Source organism: Schistocerca serialis, chromosome 1 (assembly GCF_023864345.2).
Source record: "Schistocerca serialis cubense isolate TAMUIC-IGC-003099 chromosome 1, iqSchSeri2.2, whole genome shotgun sequence".
NCBI classification, from domain to species: Eukaryota; Metazoa; Arthropoda; class Insecta; order Orthoptera; family Acrididae; genus Schistocerca; species Schistocerca serialis.
In genome coordinates this window covers 341,525,214-341,548,186 of record NC_064638.1, presented here as the reverse complement: position 1 = coordinate 341,548,186, position 22,973 = coordinate 341,525,214, and the positions used below count along the sequence as shown (strand labels likewise).

The 22,973-nt window shown below is 38.6% G+C and overlaps 1 protein-coding gene across 1 annotated transcript in view; it reads left to right on the top strand.

Annotated features, from left to right (window-relative positions):
* The first annotated feature begins 327 nt into the window (after nucleotides 1-327).
* LOC126470051 (mitochondrial carrier homolog 2-like) overlaps nucleotides 328-22,973 on the top strand; it is a 47,364-nt gene continuing 24,718 nt past the window's right edge. Inside the window, exons 1-4 of the mRNA XM_050097558.1 lie at nucleotides 328-498; nucleotides 578-662; nucleotides 12,039-12,207; nucleotides 18,722-18,853. Coding sequence (XP_049953515.1) covers nucleotides 397-498; nucleotides 578-662; nucleotides 12,039-12,207; nucleotides 18,722-18,853 — 488 coding nt within the window. The 5' untranslated portion in view covers nucleotides 328-396. The remainder of the gene's footprint in view (nucleotides 499-577; nucleotides 663-12,038; nucleotides 12,208-18,721; nucleotides 18,854-22,973) is intronic.

Genomic DNA, 22,973 nt, shown 5'->3' with positions numbered 1-22,973 from the left:
TAATTACTCAGTCTTCCTGCGCTTCGCGAGTGGAAGAGAGATGAGTTTCAATGTATTGTACAATGGAAAGTAACGACGTTACAAAGAAAAAATATAGGAATTTAAACGTTGCTATAGAAGATTGGCATCTTCTCGAATAATTATGCTGCATTATGCTTCCGTTAGCATATTAATGTCCGGTGCAAATTTTAGATACACAGGTTGTTCTGGAAATATATAAGCATGCTGCTGTTGCTGCCAGTTGGTATTACGCGTACATGAATACATCGTGTGTTGGAACTCTGTGTATCGTAGATCTTTGAACTGCTGTAAAACAGAAAGGTCTTTGCCGACCGTAGGGGATGGTTGTTGGTGGGGAGTTACAAAGTTTGTCAATAGTTGAAAAACTGCCCAAGAATGTCAGAAAAGTTGGACCACTTGAAATGGGTAAATCTCGGATTGAGAGTTGGAGGAGCCATAATTTTACACCCAGTAGAATATGCAAAAGTCCTTATTCAGGTAAGATAATGCTTATAACTGTACGTTACTCTGTATGCATAAATTTAATATATCTTGATTACAAGTTTTTGTGTTTTAGATTGGTTATGAACCTATAAAACCGTATCCAACGAAGACCCTGTTCGGAAAGCCGGCTCTTGCTCTTCCAAATGTGTTTCAATATGGTAAGTTAACATCTTACACCTTAAATAATGAATGCAGTTACTTTTCCTTACCGGTGATTCGTAAGATTACCGGCTATTGCTGATTAGTGTATTGTGCAGTACGAATCTTGAAATGCGGGTTAAAGGAATGATGATGAACTATGTTGAGCGACAGTATTTGTGGTCATGCTTATTATTCAGTGTCGTACTTCTTGGGAATCAAACCTTACCGGAAAGTATGTAGAAATCATTCATTCCACAAAATTCCTAAGGCGACACCCCAGACAAATATCGCGGTGGTTACTTTGAAAGGAAATGGCCTTTGTTCCGTCTATAATGACCTTCGTTATCGATGGGACGTTAAACGGCGATCTTATTTCCTAACGCAGCGTGCCGTAAATAACGCCGCCTTGTAGTTACTAATCACATTATCTCCAGTGGTCATTGATATAGCGCAGTATATGCAAGAAATCTGTGGGCAAAAGTACTGCTTTATCACTGGGACAAGAAATTCAGTATACTTTGGGAATAGTTAAGAGTCAGATGCCCGTATTTGGCTGCTATGTATATGCACTAGAAGAGTGCTAACCCACAAATTCAGGTTTTACGTATTTGCCATACTATAATTTTTTTGTGTCGTTGTGTGCAGTATTGGTGAAATAAATCGTTTATGGGTATCTTGCACTGACAGAAGAATGGGAAATGATAGTTCAAGCTTGCCTTACATTATACTGTAGGTAGCTGTAGAAGTTATTTTTATTTTCCGTCATTTTTGGAGTCATACAGCAGACATTTCTATTGTTGCTACAATTACATCTATGTCACATATGCACTTCATTTGTATACGATACATAATGGTTTATCACACCCTTATGAGGTATACTTTCCTTTCTACATAGAATTTCGTATGGGAAGGAGTTCACCAGTAAATTGTGGAATATTTAGGTGTAGTCTTGTTCTTCAGGCATGAACTGTTTCACTACATTTAAGGTTTATTATAGTATTTGTACTGCTTTGAACCATCTGCAGAGTAAAGAGCTAATTTTATTAGTCCATGGACTTACATTTTGTTGTTATAGTCAACTGTTCAGTGTAAGGAAATATGTTGACAGCAGGTCAGGAGTATAAGTATGAGCAGCATTTTTGTACAGAAGAAATATTTTAGCTTGTAAACTTGGTAACTGGATATTAAGGTAAGCAAATCCTAAAGCTTTACTGAATTTTAAAGTTTGTCTGTTTCTTATCTTTGCACATGAATCAAGAAGGAGAGTTATAAATGGGAGTTCAGTACTGTATGGTTTTGTTTCCTAGTGGGTAAAGAGCCTTTGATGCAAATTTGTGACTGTGACAAGGCTTTGTCTGATTAAAGTTCAGCGTCTTTCTGTGCCCCTAACATGTCATTCCAGACAAGAATTCTGGCCTTGTTATTGGGTCCTTTCCACTATATAGCCAGGATTGCAAAGTATTGCACTGGAGCACAAGATAAACGGACAGTAAAAATTCCTCTCAAGACCAAAAACGGGAATTTGTTTGTGAACAGCACACTACTTCGTTGTCTGTGGGTTCTCACAATAAGCAAAATATCATTCACTGAGCCGGCTGCTGCCATTGTGTGAGGAGAATTGAACTTGGTCACAGAGCATATTGAACGACTTATTGAAGCTGACAGTACACATCCTGCACGAGATGTGATCCTGTGGCTAGTGTGAGGACACTCTTGCTGACATATGAAGTAGTAAGTCTTAAAACTGCTGACATCAGTTCTTCACTTATCTCTCTGAGAGTCTAATTACTGGATGCCCATCTATAAAACTTTTTGCACACAAGCCTGCAGCTGTCATCATCATCCTCTGCAGACTGAGTGCCGTACAACTTTTGTTAACAAGCATGTGTTGAGCACAGCTTCCAGGATTGGTGATACACCTCCAATTAGTATTCAATAAAAGTAAATTTTTACTCACAAGATAGAGATGTAAGTACCAACATTGTGTTCTGTGCATCGGTCTGCACTTATGGAAAGATGGATAATCTTGCCCATAAAACGTGGTTGCTGCAGAGACTGAGCCTGTCATTCACATAAGGCCGGCAATAAAACAAGCTGCACCTGAGTTCTAATTCTTGTCATATGCACGATCAACAACACTGTAGGATGTGGAAGTGTCTGGAGAAAGTGTTCTCTCTTCTTGAGCTGTTTCAGTGCGGTATCTGCTCAGGGTTTAGTGGTAAACGTTGCACAATAGGCACATAGTTGAGAGTTAAAGTCCACTGCTTCCTCTATTTTACTGCATTTTGGGTGTCTGCTAAATGCATGTCTCATGGAACCTCAAAGATAATTAACTTCACTTTGTCCCACTAGTAATAGCAAAAACTTCCAGAAATAATTCCACAAAACAGCTAATGGCTGTGTCAAGATCAGAATAATTTATGCCCGAGAGTTTCCTCATCCTGCAGCGGCCATCCACTGCCTGGCATCAGGTGCCATCTGATCAGCTAAATGCGGTGCATTGTTAAGAGTGTATTGACTAGTATTTATCTTGCAGTTGTGTATTGAATTTTGGATATTTGAAACATATGGACATTATTCAAGTGTTGTAAAATAGAATTACAAGTAGAAAAAGGTCTTAACATTTGCAACATATTGCTTGCTGTGGTTGAGAGTGGTGAAGCTAAGAGGCAGTTCAAAACCCTGTATTGTGTACGGGATAGTGCTTTTGGGCAAAACACATACAATTTTTTTTTAAGAAAGATTGTTCTGGCATGAATGATTTTCCACGTTCAGGAAGTATCGAAAACTGACTTGTGATCAAATGTGACCATCTGTAATGTGACACTGCATTCAATAGTCATGTTTAATTCAATGCAGCATAAATTGAAGGGTGACTATTACTGAGTTTTTGCTTCAGCATCATCAGTTCACTCGTTGAGCATTCCTCTGCAGTATTGTTACTGTTGACGAGCAATGGAAATTAAAGGCAGAGCCCTACAACACTTGAGCAAAGGGCCATATGAAAATAATACTTCGCAGGTGGTGCCTCGAGAAGAGTGTTGTGTAATGCAAAGCACACCCCAAGGGCATGTACATCACACCTGGTGTTTGTTGCCAAATGAGACACCCATCGCTCTCTGTGTGAAAAACACTGATAAAACTGTCATATGTTGCTACTACATGATAATGCAATCTGCTGATTTCACCAAAAAAAAAAAAAAAAAAAAAAAAACCAAGAGTTTGGTAATTATCCCATATTGTTCTGATCTTATGCTCTCTGATGTTTATCCTCCTGTTCCTTACTGAACAACCTTTAGAAAATTTCTGGGCAGAAATGCATTTCAGGCCTGGTTTGACATTATCTTTTAACTCGGTAAATAGTTTTCTAGTCATGGATTCGTAAACTACCTGAGGGTCATTCCATCTCAAATCAACTAACAGTCTGAACCTTGATATCTCATATTCAGATGAATTTTTTTTTTTACTGGTAATGTACACACTAACACTAGCTTAAATTAGAATTTTCAAATTTTTCTGACCTTTTGGTTTTAGAGTTTCAAGGGTTTAAAAATAAAAAAAAAACTCCGTTTCTGATCAATCGATGATTGTTTTAAAATGCTGTAGCTCAAAAACTTGCACCATTGTTTTCCTCTATAAATTCCCTTCAATTTGATATGTAACATGACTATGCTACCTATATCTCAAAATTTTAAACTATTCCAAAAAAACATTTTTTGAAATTTCCAAAATACGTACTCTCGGATTTTTTTTATAAAAATTGTATGTGTGGTCCAGTCTGACTACGTGCATGCAAAATTTCAAGATGGGATCTCAATGGGTTCTTGTATAAAATAAAATACCGCAATACACGCTAGTGAGGTGAAAAGCAGACTATTTCTAGGCTATGAATACTAAGGTAGGCCTATGTAATTCTAACAAACTAGTGTTAGTGGGTACATAACCTGAAAAAAAATTCATCCAAATCTGAGGGGTTATGGTTCAAATCATGTAGTACAATTGGTTGATTTGACATGGAATGACCCCTGAGCATTGTCAGACTATTTTAGATAATGCGGGAAAATACATGGTGTTTGAAAAAGAACTCCCTAGTTTTAATGTGTTCTAGAATCTGTACAAAGTGACATACACTATTTTAGTTTGTGGTGTTTGATTCATCAACTCTCAAAGTTCGGCTCCCCTGAAGTTAGCAGGTCTGCTTGACCTTGAGACGGCACTAGTGCTGTTTTTTCCTGTTTCCTCAGCCTAGTCGAGGCGTGCATGCAGTGCAGAGCAACTTGGCAACAATGTATACTCAGCAACAGAAAGTGCAGTGTGTTACCTGGCTTGTGAAAAGTGATGAGTCAGTTATAACAGTGCAACATAATTTTAGACGTCAGTATAGTGGTGAACCACCTACAGCAAAAACTATCCATCATTGGTTAATGTTTTTCAAGGAAACCAGTGAAATGTGGTGAGAAGTGGAATATCATCTCGACGTGTGCAGGGCAGCAAATGGATCTTACATTGAAGTCTACTAACATTAAACAGTACTTGAAGGAATTCTTTCATGGCATGTACTCATTGATGTAATTTTTTCATTAATTTCCCCATTAAATTTATGCTTAAAACTGGGGAGTTCTTTTTCTAACACCCTGTAAATTGATCAATTTCCCTCTTGATATTTACTGTTGTATACAATAAAATAATGGAAAATGCCTTAAAGTAAGCACTGTACTAACACAAATGAAATAAAACTTACCATGATAACTTTGACAAAAGTTTATTTTAATACCATGAGGTATCTGCGGCGTGAGCGTGCCTGTTTTGGTTCGAATTATAATTACTTACTCTGGGCTTCAAAATGGTTTATTTAGTTGTTGTCCTGAATCATAGTCAGGTGGTACGGAAACGTGGTATTTCATAAATTCATTTATTTCATAAATTCACAGAAGCCAAAAATTATGTTGGCAGAAGTGAAAAGAGGCTTTATCAGTTGTGAAGTATCATACTTCTTCACCCTTACATTATGGGGTACTGGCATTAAGAAGCATATGATGAAGATTTAAGATTTGCTTTTTAATTTTCAGACAGGTTGCTTGTAGCTATGTCACAGAGTAGATAATAAGATGGCCTCCAGTGAGATTTCAAGCGAGACCCTGTGCAGCTTTCACCTTATAGCGTGACTTCGTTACTTGTGAGCTGTTCAAGAGCTGCAGCATTTGTCTCCATTATTGTCCCAGTGGTGGTTGGGACAGGTAAATCACAATGTAAAAGATGATTAGTTATATTCTTCATGTCATACAACTTGCCTGGGCTCAAAAGCATAACTTGATGACCGTATCTTGCATCTTAAGCTTAAATTGCTCAGCTAATTCAATAGAAATGATACAAATATATAAAGTGAATTTAGCAAGGTAATTCCAGGAAGTAACTTTTTAGTCAGAGTTGCCTAAAATAATGTGTATTGTTGCAAAGATTCAGTGATACTACCAGCAGGAATATTACCAGCCGCTGTGTTCCATGAATGGGCTTGGAAGTGACTACAGCTTGCATCCCAAAGACACGGCTGCTGAGGGCCAGAATTTGCAAAGTATTTGTCAGTTGCCTTACTCGCATTTCTGTAAGTAGGTTTATGGACTAATGTAGTTATTAATAATACTCAGATGCACAAGTACAAATTAAGCACCATAAAACAGTAACTGTCACAGTTACTTGCGTAATTCTGTGTGAAGTGTACACACAACTAAGAAGCATTATTCACCAGATACATTATGAGTAGGAAACATATTGTTTTTTATAATTGTAGGCTTAGAAAATACCTTTCTTGAGATCAGCACTATCCCTAAAAGATAGGCACACAAATGCAGAGACAGCACTACAGCATTGATTACAAAATGTGAACATCTACTTTGTAATTGACGAATACATTAAAGTTACAAATCAAGAAGGGCTACTGTGCAGGAAACTATGTGCTGTTATTTGTGTAATTCTGTGTGTAAAAAAACAATTTAACATGGAACCAGTGAATCTATCCTGTGCTAAAATTCAGTTCCAGCTTCTGCTAACACAAAAGAAGCATTTGTTATCAGAGCATGGAACAGTGACCACAAAATGCTGACAGTAGTGTCTGGCATAAGTAATGCTTAAGCAAAACTATCGTTCAGATTATAAATACTGAAAGAATGACACATATCATCTACTTTTTATGATTACAGTATATCCACTGCTAATGCTTTATTAGTAGAAACAGAAGTGCCTATTTTGAAGAGCTTTGCAGTTTGCGTATGCCCGCTGCTTGAATACTGCTCAGCAGTGTGGGATCCGTACCAGATAGGGTTGATAGAAGAGATAGAGAAGATCCAATGGAGAGCAGCACGCTTCGTTACAGGATCATTTAGTAATCGCGAAAGCATTACGGAGATGATAAACTCCAGTCGAAGACTCTGCAGGAGAGACGCTCAGTAGCTTGGTACAGGCTTTTGTTGAAGTTTCGAGAACATACCTTCACCGAAGAGTCAAGCAGTATATTGCTCCCTCCTACGTATATCTCACGAAGAGACCATGAGGATAAAATCAGAGAGATTAGAGCCCACACAGAAGCATACTGACAATCCTCCTTTCCACGAACAATAAGAGACTGGAATAGAAGGGAGAACCGATAGAGGTACCCAAGGTACCCTCCGCCACACACCGTCAGGTAGCTTGCGGAGTATGGATGTAGATGTAGAACCCAAAATAATGACAGGTTCATCAAGCTGAGCATGTGTCTGAGACTATGTAGCACCTGAGCATACTATTATTAATTTGTTCCTTGACATTTTAATATGAATGATGCTTTTAGATTACTACAGTATGCACATGGGAATTATAAAGTTGTAATATGTTGTCTCAGATAGGCAGGCAGTTCTAAAACTTGCTGCTGATTCATAATGCCAAAGTAACACTATGTTGGATTATAGTCTAGACTTAATATCTACCGGAAATGGTTGCTCAGCAGTGCATCAAAAGCCTCACACCTCTGCACCCCACATAGACAGACCTGTTAGACATCAATTAATCGGAGAAAAATTCCCTATGCCTGTATCTTTCTACCAATAACGTAATTTCTTTTGCAGCACATTGTCACTCAGTTGTGGAGGCAATAAACAAGTGTTACTGTTTACCACACCATCATTCACAGCTGCACCCTCCACCCACCTGTTACACCCAGTGAGGATGTGTCTCAAATTGTGACATGAATGCAGATTCATTCCTATATTAACCGGCTTCTTGTTGCAGCTTCTCTGACTGGGTATTCTGCCACTGCTCTGTAGTTAAATATGAATATTTTGCATGGTGAACATCCAATGTTACCATTCAAAAAACAGTGAAAACGAACAACAGAAAATGCCTATGAACTAATAAAAGTTTGGTAAACTACATCAGTCACCTGACGATTACAAAAAGCTCCTTTTTGTAACTACACAGCATTGAAATAAGACTCCAAGGATTTCGTAGGATTCCGTTACTTAATTTCTTTGCAGTTGTTTTCAATTACAATAGAAGAACAAGAGGAGGAAGACATCTAACTTTAAATGTACTTCTAGTGGGATTTGAATCTATAGATAGGCCTACAGTTGCGGTAGGACACAGCTAGCAAGACATCAAGAATGTAAACATTCTCTTTTAGCTGTTGTAGTCTAAGGTAGAAAGAAGCAGGTTTCCCACAAAGTGAATGAGACATTGTAATTTACTCATAAAATAAGCTTCTTGCAGTCAAAACATTTTCCAACTCAGTCACTTATTATGCCTGAATTGTTTGCAATATTTCATCAGAATTACAACTAAGTAATGAGAGAACTTACTGGGATAATTCAGGTGCAGTCTTGTAAATCCATCAACTGCCACTTCAAGTATGCAAAATCCACTATGTAAATGCAAGGTACACTTAATGGCATGAACATTATGACCATCCATTAACTATCAATATAAACCTGTCCGGGCGACAAGTATCTCTCTCTCTCTCTCTCTCTCTCTCTCTCTCTCTCTCTCTCTCACACACACACACACACACACACACACACACACACACACACACACACACACACACACACTCTCTGTGCATGCTGTTCGTGTGTAGAATGGGGAAGGCACGTGATCTATCTGTGTTTGACTGAGGGCAGATTGTGATGGCCCATAGTCTCGATACAGACATTTTGGAAACTGCACAGCTTGTCAGTTGTTCGAGCAGTTCTGTGGTTGAGGGTCTTATACACATGGTGAAACTAAGTAAAGGCATCGTGGGGCTGGGCAGCCACCCCTCATTACAGATGTCAGACATCGTAGGCTGGGCAGGCTGGTGAAACAACTGTGGCAGAACTAACATCAGACTTTAATGCTGGACTGAGTACAAGTGTGTCTGAACACACAGAGCACCGAACATCCCTAAGGACGGGCCCCCACAGCCGACAATCCATGCATGTGTCAGTGTTAACATCACAACATTGGCGACTATGACTGAAATTGGCATGTGACCATCAGCACTGGATGTTGGCCCAGTGGCAGAGCATTGCATGGTATGATGAATCCCGATACCTTCTTCATGAAGCCGATGAGAGGGCATGATTCAGTCATCTTCCAGGGGAACAGCTCTTTGACACCTGTACTGTGGGACAGAGACTAGTTGGCGGCAGCTCTGTTATGCCCTGGGTAACATTCACATGGACATCCATGGGTCCAGTGGACCTTGTGCGAGGCATCATGATGACCAAGGAGTATTGTGCACTGGTTTGCAGACCATGTACACCCATTCATGACTATATTGTTTCCTGAAGGCAGTGGCATTTTTCAACAAGATAATGTGCCATGTCACAAGACCAGGAGTGTAAAGGAGTGGTTCAAGAAACACAGTGGCAAGTTCCAGTTGCTGTGCTGGCCCCCCAACTCGCCAAGTCTGAATTCCAGAATTTATGGCAATTAGGTGACTTGAGTGCAGATGTGGTGCCAGTCCCCTCCAGCACTCTGCCAAAGTATCCATGACAAAGGTGAACATACTGGCTATTAGGTGGGTGATCATAATGTTCTAGCTGGTCACTAAATATTAGAACTTCAAATAAGAAAACTGCAGCTGATAAATATACTCATACACCACTTCACATTAACCTGGTCACATAGTCCGGGGCAGAGAAAATCCCCAACGCGGCCTGGAATGAAACTCGCGATCTAGAGGTAGCAATGCTAGCTACTAGACCACGAGCTGCGGACACTTGAGAAGAGAGAGCTTCCTCCAGATAGTTCCACATAATATAATGTTGCCAGGTGGTTCCTATGGCCAGACTTTGAATTCTGAGGGATTGCTGGTTTTATTGGCCTCATTAAGTGAACGACTCAGACTTTGTCTCTGGCAACTAGGTAAGACAGTACCATTGATGACTGATATGTACTAGCACCTTTGAATTCAAGACGCTCAGTTTTAGTAGGGTTGACTGTAGACATCATAGGCTTCCATGACTTGAAATAATATGGCAACATAACTGGAATTAAACATAGTTGATGACACTGCATTATGGTTTTGTGATGCATCTGTTTTTATTTATTGTATTTGTTTTCATTGTAAAACTCTTTATTCTTGCAACTTAATTTGCTTATGATGTTGCTGCATTTATTGCTTTTCATCCAAGAATCTTCAAAAATTCTTTTTCTATATTATATAATGAATTTTACAAACAAGTTATCTTTCTTGTTATTGCTTAAACACATACTGCCCATAGAAACACCATGGTCATGATTACACTGGCAACAAGCAAACGATGCAACTTGGTGTGCAAAGTGATGTGATTATGTGCAATGTTGCATGATGCTGAAGCAACAGTAATCTGTTACTATGATGATTATATGTATAATGAAGATAATACTATGTATATAATAATTAATGTGAATATGATTATGAATAAGAATGATGAAACTATCTATAGGTGGAACGATAATGTTAACCATGTGAAGAAGACAGAGATGTCATTCACTGCTTCCCTTCCAGTATGGGGACTTTTAAATGAAAAGTGGTTATCTTGTTGCTGGCCAATAAACAGGAACATCTACAGTATGATAAAAAGATACAAATTTAAAAATAGTTCAACCTACCAAAATTATAATTTTCTAAAGTTGTTTTCCTGAGATAAGGATGGAAACAGAAAAAGGAAATGGCATGCATTAGGACTGAGTGGAAGTAAATCCCTACAAACCTTGAACACACAGAGATACACGTTATAAGAAACAAAGTGGCAATAACAATTGTATAACACCTTGAAATTCAGCACTTCTGTGTAAGAGTTGTCAATAAGTCGTAGAGAGAAGCTTAATGCAAAGAAAATAAGTATGAAAGATGAAGACATAACTCAAACCAAATAAATGACAGAAATGTGTATGGGAAATTGGTATATGTTAACAAGGTTTTCAAAGTTGTGGCAGACGATGTGAATGGGCTGTTAGTGTCATTTAGGATAATTAAAGTTTTGTTGTTTCATACCTGTTTAACAGAGATGCTGGAGGAAAGGTGGCAGTGACTGGAATGTTGAGGAACTGGAACACATGGGAAGGGTACTTCATCTGATAAGATATCTGTGAGATCTTCATAGTATTTGGATAAGTTCTACTTATTTTGCCTGGGTTATAGGCAAGGGGCATTATGATGTGTAAATTGACAGCTGTTGAATAAAAGCTGTAGTTGGGGGTATGGGTGTTTCAATGTTAACAAAGGTTTGGGAGCTGTGTGAGAAGTAGAGCTTAACAGTGTTTCCCCTCTAGCTGCTGTATGCAACTTAAAACTGGCATTCACTTCACTATGCTTCCTGCTATCCTAGTCTCAAAATTGATTACATTAACAGTCAGCCACAACATTACTAAATCTTATTTTCACTTGTACTTCTCATCTCTCTCCCCTCTTGTACTCAATAAAACCCAGAAATAAGCCAGTACACGGTGCATTGAATTTCTTTGTTAGTTTGAGCGGTTGTCATTCTGTGTGTTGGTTAGTTGCTTGTGTTTACATGTCCAGAATTGTGACTTCTTGTTATGATATGGAACAAATCACTTCTATAATTTTATCTTCTCAGTAGAAAATGTGACAACATGCAGATGTTTTGTATGATGTCTTAAGTTTCTTCTTCTTCTTCTACTACTACTGCTACTACTACTACTACTACTACTACTGTGCCATTCAGAAATTGTTGTTGCAAGTGGTGGAAGAAGTTGTGAAACAGTTGTGTGGATGTGAAGTGTGACTATTTTGTAATGTGTTTATTGGAGTACAGCAATGAATTTTTGTGGTAGCTATGCATCTGTCGGCTGTAACATCACATTAAATACATAGGAATGTGTGTAATTCTTCTTTTAGCAAATATACAGTGTACTAACAAAAATTGTTTTGTTGACAGTGTCTTACATCAAGACAATTGATGGTGTCTCTGGATGTTTTAGAGGTATATCTCCAAGGCTCAGTGGAATTATTGTTAACGGTCTTGTCTATTCACAAACATCTACATATTTAGGAGGAGACAAATATCTCGAGGAATGTGATGAGAGTAGACTCTCGGAGCAGGAAAGGTAAGTCTCCTGTAGTGTATATTGCTATTAAAATGCCATAAATTAAACAAGGTCTGGGTTGTTACATTACAAAATAGAGAAAAAACATTGATTGCAGAATTAGTTGTGTTAAGTGACTTAGTTGTGAAACTGAAACAAAACAACATTCCAGTAATTTTCCAAAGGTACAAACAGTTGTCCCACTTCATATAAACAAATTTTCTCGATTTTTATTGTATGTAGAGATTGACAAATATCCAGTGAACCCAGTGAATGGGTACTGTTACTTGTGAAAAGCTGTACTCAGGAAGAAAGTGGAGCAATAAAGTGAGGTTATGGTGAACCTTTTTTTTTTTTCACCGGTAATGCAGTTTCTTGGTAGTAATAGTACATTTCCATTATTTCAATAAATAGCTATGTAGTGATGGTAGATATGTGAAAACATTGCGTGGTAGAAAATGGTGGTTGCAGTAAACTTTCTCAGGAGTTGTATGTATGCCACAGTGTCTTTTTGCTATGGTCATTTACTTCTGTGTTAAATGTGTGAACTTGATCATAATGCTGTCCTTGCTTATCTTTGTCAGTTTGTAGCAACTTGGACTGTATTAACAAATAAAAAAGTTTCTGATAAGTTACATCATAGAATCTTGAAGAGGCAGCAATTAGTAAGACACCAGAGAAATTTCAGACTCCACCTTACATGCCTGCTAAGTGCTACAAGCTCTGAAGATAACAACCTGAGTGGTAAAATGATGGAAGGTGAAGCTGCTGGGCTTCGTTTGTTACTGTTAGAACTCCTCACCCATTATCCTTAGCACTCACCTATCAGTAGTAGCTTTATTGGAACATGGTCACTTCTTCTGCATTAGATCTGTAGGTGGTTGCAATTGAAATACACAGTTCTGTGTCTACTTAACCCTCATGATGGCCGGCCAGTGTGGCCGTGTGGTTCTAGGCGCTTCAGTCTGGAACCGCGTGACCACTACGGTCGCAGGTTCGAATCCTGCCTCGGGCATGGATCTGTGTGATGTCCTTAGGTTAGTTAGGTTTAAGTAGTTCTAAGTTCTAGGGGACTGATGACCACAGATGTTAAGTCCCATAGTGCTCAGAGCCATTTGAACCCTCATGATGACACATTTTAATTCTGCAGTCGTGACTTTGTCTGCCACTAGTGTCCCAGAATACTCTTGTAACCTTACTCACACACTTTATGGAAAGTGTTGAAGACCAGTTAATAACTACCTACATTATATGTTTAACAGAGAAGAGTATTGAATGGAGGTACTATGACTGGATGTTCAGAAAGGTTAACTGGGCTCTTTACAATCAACTGTAAGTTATATTATACATACTTCGCTAGTGTAAAAGAACGGGTGGGACCTGTGGTAATCAGCTCAGTCACTAACACATCCGTACTGAAATCTGTTAGTCATTATAGAAGATATTCATTGAGGAACAGACACACAGAACTACAAAGATTGATAATCAGTTGTTTGGAGAAAAGCTATCAGCATGTTAGTAAGCCGGGCCTATAGCTAGGAAGAGATTTGAGAAGATGAGCACATAGTGTGAGTTTCTGAGCCATATAAACAGTTCCCCATCATTTGATGTAGTACAGTCTGTAATGTGGTTTTGTGGGTGAGAATGAATATGTCCACTCACTGCTGTACTGGAAATTAAATTAAAAAGAAGTTATAGTTTCCGCTACGGTGCTGAACAGCCTGAACTTTTTTGAAATTACAATTGTAGCCAACCCAAGACCCATATTGAGTAAATGGTGTAACTGTAGAGAAATATTGATGGAATTTTTAACAGTGCTGCAAAAATAATTTAAAAAAATACTCTACTAGATGTTCACTGTGTGCCATAAAATTGTCAGTCAGACTTTGCCATCCTAACTCATTTTTTAAAAGTTTCAGTAAATGTGGAATTTTCCAGCTCCATGATTTTATCCTCATAATTAATTTCAGTTTCACTGCAATAAAAGCTACTAAACTGCTACAATTTCACTTTTAACAAGGGAGTGACAGTCGCTATTAAATTCGTGGTCATCTCCGCTGGTTCTTCTCTCCATGACTGTTGTTGACCTCCTCCTTCCTCTAGCCAGTGCCGATAATGTCCAGTACATGTCCACTGTGGTTAAAGCCTACTACTCCCTAGTCCACCATAGCATCTCAAACTAGAATCAAACTTTACATGGGTAAGGTGAAAAGTTCTCACCCCAGCACAGATATGACATTGATAGTAATAATTTTGTTCTGTTGTGTTCACACATGTTAAACGATAAATTATTGACTCATTATTAATAATAGTTTTGTTTATATGGCTTTTTAAAGATGACATGTTGTCTGTTCTTTGTTTAAATGGATTAACAGTAATATCAAGACATCATAGAAATCTAAATTATTATTTATTATCACTAGAAACTGATCCAAAGGTTTTGAAGCTTTATGAGGAATCTTTTGTTTTTCACCAATTAAGAAATGTAAAACTGAATTCAAATCTGGTTGTATTTTTTCTTCTTAGAGATTTAGGTGAAGAGTGCCAAAGAATTCAACCACAGATAAGAAACTGTACAATATGGTATTGAATATCACCATCTTGAGCATATTTTGAGCACTTTTGTAGGATCACACCTAACTCTAGTTCACGACACTGTGTTGTGCAGCAGTGCAGCTAATTATCACTCAGTGATCCTATGAAATTATAACAATGTGTTTTACAAATAAGATTTATATGTTGATCTCGAGTTGCTAGATCTTTTACGTTTCAGTGAGAGATGTAATTGATAGTTCATCCAAATCTAAAGACTCTGAAAGTGATAGTAACTTTCCAAATGGTTTACCAGAATCAGATCAGAAACAATGGAAGAAAGGCACCTTTACAATGCTGGAGATATGTAACAACTGTAAATTTGCAGACAAGTCGGAAACTAATTTTCACATCTACAGTAATGTCATGGTGGTGACAAAGCTTAGCACAACTGAAGAAGCCATCACAAAAAGCACCCCAGAAATATTCAGCACAGAGCAAGGCAGGCTGGATATCCCTGTCCCAGGAGGAAGCCCAAACGGAGGCTACTTACCATGAGTAGGTACATTAAACAGTTATGTTGCAGCACTCAACTCTGCATTGCAAGGCATGTCTGTAGCAACCAGAGGGTTAATACATTTCGCAAATAACACTTTTGTTGAGTGAGCAAAATATTTTGAGAACTATGTGGGAAGAGTAGAGTGATGATGGATCATAGGGAAAAACATCAGAGTAGGAGGGGTATGAAGAAGCTTTTTATTCAGATAAGCTACTGCCTGGTGCCATGTCATTGTCACTCGCAGATACTGCCACTGGTATGACTTCGTTAAGTTTTGCTTCATGTTTTCCATATAACTAATCTGAAGGCAAGTCTGCGACTATTTAAGCACTCTCCAGTCACCCAATGACATTATCTAAAAGCAAGTAATCTGCATCTCCAGCATAGAAACATTGAATTTCTCAAAACAAGTCAGACTGCCTTGTGAAATTGCCAAACCAACAGCCTGCTGCACCTCAGTTTCAAAATAGTCAATGAAAGTTCTATTCAGCTACATGTATTTTAAATCTTTGTGCTTCGATTTGTGTGTAGAGGAATCTTAATTTTTACAAAGGGTTTGTTTGATTTGTTTCATAGTGAGAACAATTTGGAGGACCCAAGACAGTTGACCATCTTGTGGGTGACCTGGTTATTTAATGTGCTGCTGCAGTGAGATGAACAATTCATAACTCACATTAGTAAATATTAGCCAGGAAGCTAACAAAAAGCAGCTCTTGTTGCTGTAAGGAACTTTGAATCATACTGAAAATAAGGGAGAAGGAGCTTATTAAAATCTGGAAAACACACTTCCTGAACATTGCAGTGTCACGATAATTATTGCAAAAATATGGTAATAACTGTATGATGAGAGTCTTAAGTGTCAGATATCTGTTTGAGACATTGTATTGCCAGTTAAAGAACAGAAGAAAAGTTGAAAATATAAGTATTTAGGTTTAAGTAGCTGTTAAAAAGGACTTACAGCCTGTGGAGGGATGTTTTGACAAAAAGGTGAAATCCATACTTAAATTCATAGTCTTGCAGCAATGCAGGCATGGCATCATATGATTTTTTGAAATCTTCAAAGTTAGCTATATAAAGTGGGTATGATGAAATCTGCTGGGTGAAATGAGAGACTTTAGTGATGGGTAACAACTTTCCTAGTATTTGGCTCATTTCCTTCCATAATTCATGTACATACTCAGCAATACAGGAAGTGTCTGCCAGAGGGTAATTAGCGCTGTACAAAATGTTAGTTCCTTCCTGGTTTGAGTGTGTTTGAAGTGCAGGAAGATGACTGTTTATCTGCATACACTTTTCTTCATGCCTCCACCTCCACCCTTGCCCCTCCCACCTCCACCCTTGCCCCTCCCACCTGCACCCTTGCCCCTCCCACCTTCCTCTGTGCTCCCTTCTCCTCTTTTTATTTACTATATCCTCTGCACCCTTGTGCAGCCACTGAGTCATTTGTTGAAAGACCTATCTCACACTATCCCCCTACTCCCTCCTTGCCTCGTATGCTCTCCGCTACCCCCTCACCACCTCCCTCAGTCTTCGAAACTGCTCTCAATAATCATTAAACTCAGTGCAGATGCGATTTTATGCTTTTTGCTATTCATATGTGTACTTTTGCTTAAAACTTTTTCACATGTAGAATTGACTCTGATTTATAGTTTTTGCAGAACATGTACCATATGTTAAATCAAAGTTTCACTTATCTCATCCTTCTCTGTTCTGAGCTGAAAACTTCACACCTTGTCTTTCTGTAATAGTGGGGCGTGGAAATCCTTTCAGTAATGTAATTTATCTTCTTATGACTGATGTTCATTTTCAATCAAATGGGCAGACTTAATGCTTTAATAAGGCAATAGTACATACAAAACATGTTATTTGGGTGTCAAATGAGAGGCCAATTTGCAATGCCATTTAAAAAAAATGTTTCCCATACTGTCTGATATTTTGTCTGCAAAATTGTAATTTAAACAATGGAAACTCTATGTTGGAATATCAATAATGTAGGAAAAGATAATTTGGTAATTACTGTGAAGATCACATGTTAAGACACACACACACAAGTAAGACACTTATACATAAGCATTTGGCCACAGCCTTTGTCAGAACAAATCTTCACGGTAAGTAATAATCTATGTTGCCTCCATGAAGTAACTGATGATCAGTGAGATATTGAGGGTGCCATTTATGCATTTAGCTGTAATCACTGGGTGAGGTGGCACAGTAGTTAGCACACTGGATTCGAATTGGGGAGAATAATGGTTCAGATCCCTGATCAGCCATCCAGATTTAGGGATCATGTGATTTACCTGTCTCACTTAAGGCAAACACCAGTATTGTTCCCTTCAAAGCTCACGGGTGTTTTCCTTCCTCTTTCCATATTCTGAGCCTTCACACTGTAATGACCTTGTTGTCAATGGGATGTTAAACTCTAATCTTCCTTCCATCATTCTTTATCTGTGCTCCTGGCTGCAGGTGGCAGGAATCAGAGAGAGGATGCATCTTGCTTCACTATGTGCCCTCAGACTCCAACATGAGGCATCCCATGTTTTGCTAATATATAATCTGCTATCTTTGTTCATTAGACTCTGTGAAGAGATGTGCATGGCTTCTTCACATACTTAGTCTTAGGCGAAAGTAGTCTGAGCACCTTTGTTTCTCCATAAACCATGGGCAGTTTCAAAAAATTGATATGCCGTGCCCAATTGATGAACTAATGGGAGTTCAGTTTTTGATTCATGTCCATGACTCTTAGTACTCAGGTGAATTATTAAAAATGAAGGTACTCAGATGGTTGTGTTTCTTCTGGAACTGTGCTTAAAGAAGCAGTAGGTATTTTGCTTGGCAGACATGCAGTGAACATAGATAATGTTTCTATCTTTGCAATATATGGGACCCTATTGACACACAGAGGGTGCAATGTGAAGCGAGATATAAACCCTTGGTGATGCAGCAGCTAGCAAGTCACTGAAGTATGGCTGTACTGAGCACAATGGTGTCTGTACCTGGGGACAGAAGTCCCAATAATTGTATAAAAGGATGTGCTGCACAACTAACTCATCATTCATCAGCAGTCGACTGACGATGTCTCACTGCCAAAAACAATGCAAAATTGCCAACTTCTCGTGGCAGAACACTGAAGAACTCAAATTGTCCTTGTGCTGATGCAATTGGAAACAATTTATTTTATGTACTGGTAAAGCAAAAAGAAATAGTTTGTCTAAACAAACACATAGTGAAGAATGATAATAAATTAATCTATAAATGTGTTTTAGGGAAATTAAACAAGATTTGTATCCAATTCATGCCTTTAGTTTCCCTCTCTTTTCTTAATTGACATGGTACTTTATACAAAGGGTCCTTTACTGTACTTTTCCTGAGAGTGTAAATGTTTCATTGCATAAATAAAGTAAAAATTATCATATTAATGTTGGGGTTAATGTGTTTCTTTTTAAGGTTTTCGCGACTTGTTAATAAACTGACTATTGACATAACAGCTCGCACAGCTGGAATTATTGCAAGCCAGCCACTGGCTGTGATAACATATCGGATGATGGCGCAATTTATTGGTGGTGAGGACAAATATAGGTAAGATAGAAATAAGTCATCAGATTTTGTTATTAAAATACTTAGGCATTCAGAAGCAAAACCAACTAACTTGACTTATCATGGGACTGGACAAATAAAAATTGGAGTAGTACTATTTTTAGCAGAAACAAAAGCATAATTTTCAAGTGACAGCAACTGTTGTAATAAATTTACAGATAAATCAAAACAGGCCATGTATTATTAGATTTTTCGTTCATCAGACACAGGCAGCCTCATTTATTCATTGTCCTGGCAGCAGCGTGATAGCCCATGTCTAAGATGTGGTTAATTCCTCTTTTCCTCATATTGATTACTGACAAAGCTAAAGAAAACAAAGAACTAGATCCAGGAAAGTCGTACGTCAGTTTGGAAATCTTGTCTGTCCCCATTCCAATCTTTGGTCATTTTATTTTGGTTTCAGTGGTTTGCTGCAGTGGACTGAATCATACAGTAGTTAATAAGGGCTCCATAATGTAAGTAAGTTGAAGGTGGTTGTTCCCAGATGTTAGAAATATCAATAACCCTGTGTTAAGTTGTGCAGTTTCTTGTATTTATGTTACGGGCTGTGTTGAATGGAGTAATTGTTAATAAACCTGTGCCCATTTGTATATCAAAGAGAGTGCTGTTGTTAAACACTGAACATGCATTAGAAAAAGAGTACTTTAAAACCTTGTCTGGTCATCCTGATTTGGATTTCCAATGGTTACCTTAATTGCTTAAAGCAAATGTCAAGATAGTTCATGTTCAGAGGACATGGCCTATTTCCTTCTCTATTCTTGTCCCACCTGAGCTTAAATTCTCTCTAATCACCATTTCATTGTCAACAAAAATAATAAATTTTTGTCAGTATAATGTAATTGGATAGTTAAAAAATCTACTCTCCAAGTGGTGACAGAACATGCACATAAAGGAGGTTATACTTACGCAAGCTTTTGGATCCAGTGGCGCCTTCTTCCGGCAGAAGGGTTGAATGGGAAGGAAGAGGGGTGTAGGAAAAGGACTGGAGAAGTTTAGGTTTAGGAAAAGAGGTAGATTTCAGAAAAGTCATCCAGAATCTCGGATCAGGGGAGACATACCGGACGGGATGAGAAGGAAAGACTGATCGTTGGGGCTGCACTGGACAAAATTTCGAAACCTGAAAGCTTAAAGATAGAAGACAGTGTAATATGCAAGACAGAGATTACTGATAAAACATTGTACACAAGTTAATAAGAGTGAAAAGCTAAGTGCATTGTATGTATCAGAGGTGGGAGGGGGACAGCGAAAAATAGACAGGTCAGAAAATGAAAGATGTAGGAAAGTAAAATGGAGTGAAGAAATGCTGAGACGGAAGAATTTAATGTAAATTAAAGTCAAGTGGGTGTCGAGAACCAAGAACATGTTGTAGTGCTAGTTCCCACCTGTGGAGTTATGAGAAACTGGTGTCTGGGAGAGGAATCCAGATGGTGCTTGTGGTGAAACAGGCACGGTGGTCACTATTATCATGTTGTAGAGCATGCTCTGCAACAAGATACTGTGTTGCCAGTACACACCCTCTGCCTATGGATATTCATCCTAACTGATAAATGAGTGAGGTGGTGCAGTGATTACCACACTGGACTTGGGATTCGGGAGGGCAGTGGTTCAAACCCGCACCCAACCATCCTGATTTAGGTTTTCCGTGATATCCTTAAATCACTTCAGGCAAATGCCGGAATGGTTCCTTTTAAAGGGCATGACAGACTTCCTTCCCCAGCCTTCCCTAAAATGATGGGACCAGTGACCTCACTGTTTGGTCCCCTCCCCCAAATCATTATTATTCTCCTCCTCCTCCACCACCACCACGAAACTTAATTTGGAGGCAGTCATGCCGATGTAAAAGGCCGAACAGTGTTCACATGACCTGTCATTTCACAGGTGGTTCTCCCTTTGATAGTATATGTTTTGCCAGTTACAGGATGGGTGTAGGTGATGGCAGAGGGATGCGTAGGCCAAGTCTTGCATTGGGGACAGTCAGAGGGGTAGGAGCCATACGGTATGGAGATGGGTGCAGAAGGTGCATAAGGCCTGACAAGGATACTGCAGCAATTGAAAGGGTGGCGAGAAGCTATTCTAGGTGTGGTGGGCAAAATCAGATAGAATGGATCTCATTTCAGGTCATGATTTAAGGGAGTCTTGACCTTGTTGAAGTAGCTGATTAACACATTCCAGATGAGGATAATATTGAGCAACAAGTGGCGTGCTCTGAAGTTGTTTTTTGGTGGGATCAGCAGTACCACGATTGAATGTGGGGGCCTGGGATATCTGCTTTTGAACTAGGCTGGTGGGGTAATTACCTCCAGTGAAGGCTGAGGTGAGAATGGGGGTGTATTGCTGTAAAGTGTCTCCACTCCAACAGATAAGTTTGCCTCAAATGCCAAGGCTGTGTGGGAGGAAATGTTTGACATGGAAAGGATGGCAGTGTCAAAATGTAAATATTGTTATTTGTTAGTAGGTTTGATGTGGACAGAAGTGTGTTGCTGGCTTTTGATGAGGATGAGATCAACATCTAGGAAAGTTGTATGGGATTTGGAATAGGACCATGTGAAATTTAATGGGGAGGAGGTATTCAGATATTCCAGGAATTTTAACAGATCAACCTCACCAATGAGCCCCTATGGTGAAGATGTCATCAATGTCTCTCAACCATACCAGGGGCTGAAGACTTATGGATACCAAAAGCCCCGTCTTAGTGATCCATGAAAAAGTTGGCAAAGGAAGGAGCCATCCTAGTTCCCATGGCCATGCCCCTGATTTGTATATCTACTCCTCAAAGGTGAAGTAGTTGTTTGTAAGTACAAAATTGATTAAGGTGAGCAGGAAGGATGTCGTAGGTTTGGAATCAGGTGGCTGCTGACTGAGGAAACATTCAGTTCCAGACAGACCATGTACATGGGGGATGTTGATAGAGGGGGAGGTGGCATCAGTGGTGACAAACAAGATGTGTGGTGGGATTGTGACAGGCATGGATTTCAGATGATTTAGGAAATGATCGGTGTCTTTAATATAGGAGGGACGTCTTTGTACTGTGGGATGAAGGTGTTGATCAACCAAGGCAGATATACTTTTGGTGGATACTTTGAAGCCATCAACTATAGGACTTTTGTCAGGATGTTGTTCTAATCCTCCTCCTTGGTATTTATATTTTGTTTTTGAGGATGTAAAATAAACCCACTTTACAGATGGTAACATACATTGTGATGCCAAAACATTGAACATTTCATTTAGAACTGCCAAAAAGAAAGCTTGGTCTTCTTTATCTACAGAGAATTTCTTGTGCAGAGAGTTTACAATTATATGGTGGTTGGTTATGGAGCAGTTCCTTAAATAGGGTTTTAGTTTACTTAAAAGTGACAATGTACAGCATTCTATGTAATTGGCGTAGCTTCTGGAAGGCTAACTTACTGTAGTACTTGGATTCAGCACAAAGGAAACCAAATAAAGTTGCAATCTCTCAAACTTTAGCAACAAAGGATGTGAAACTAATTGAGGGTAAACCAAATAGAAATAAAGAGCATATAAAATGTAACTCTACACTGAAACATGTGTAAGGTTCTATGAAAGTTTTGTTCCTGTTTGCATTATGTCCCTTAGGTACATAACACTCTAACATTTTTATTTTTTATATAGTTAACAGTTGGTTGGATCAATATGAAAGTAGTTTAAAAAATAGTATTTCCTACACTTCTCAGTTACTCAGTATAATAGTGACTGACGTCTGCTCCTTTTTCACATGTTCACATTGTAATTTCAACTAAATGTACCAAATAAAATTTCTAGTTATGTGTCAACAGAAACAGGCCACTCAAAGATAGTAACAAAATTGCTAGGTTTTTGACTTAAATTTTCTTGATCTAACAAAAGAGTAAAGAGCTGGAGTAAACAAGACTAGGCATAAATTAGGAATGTCAACTGAGACCACAGGCCAAGAAGAGACAGATGGAGTTTCTTGTTCATGAAACCTAAGGATTTTGTGAATATCTATGTCTGTGCGTGTCTCTCTCTCTACAGCTACTTGGCAAGTAGATTGTTTTGCATAAAAATGGAAGTGAAGGTCCATTTTGATTATGTACAAGGTGCTTGGAAATTCTCATTACAAGCT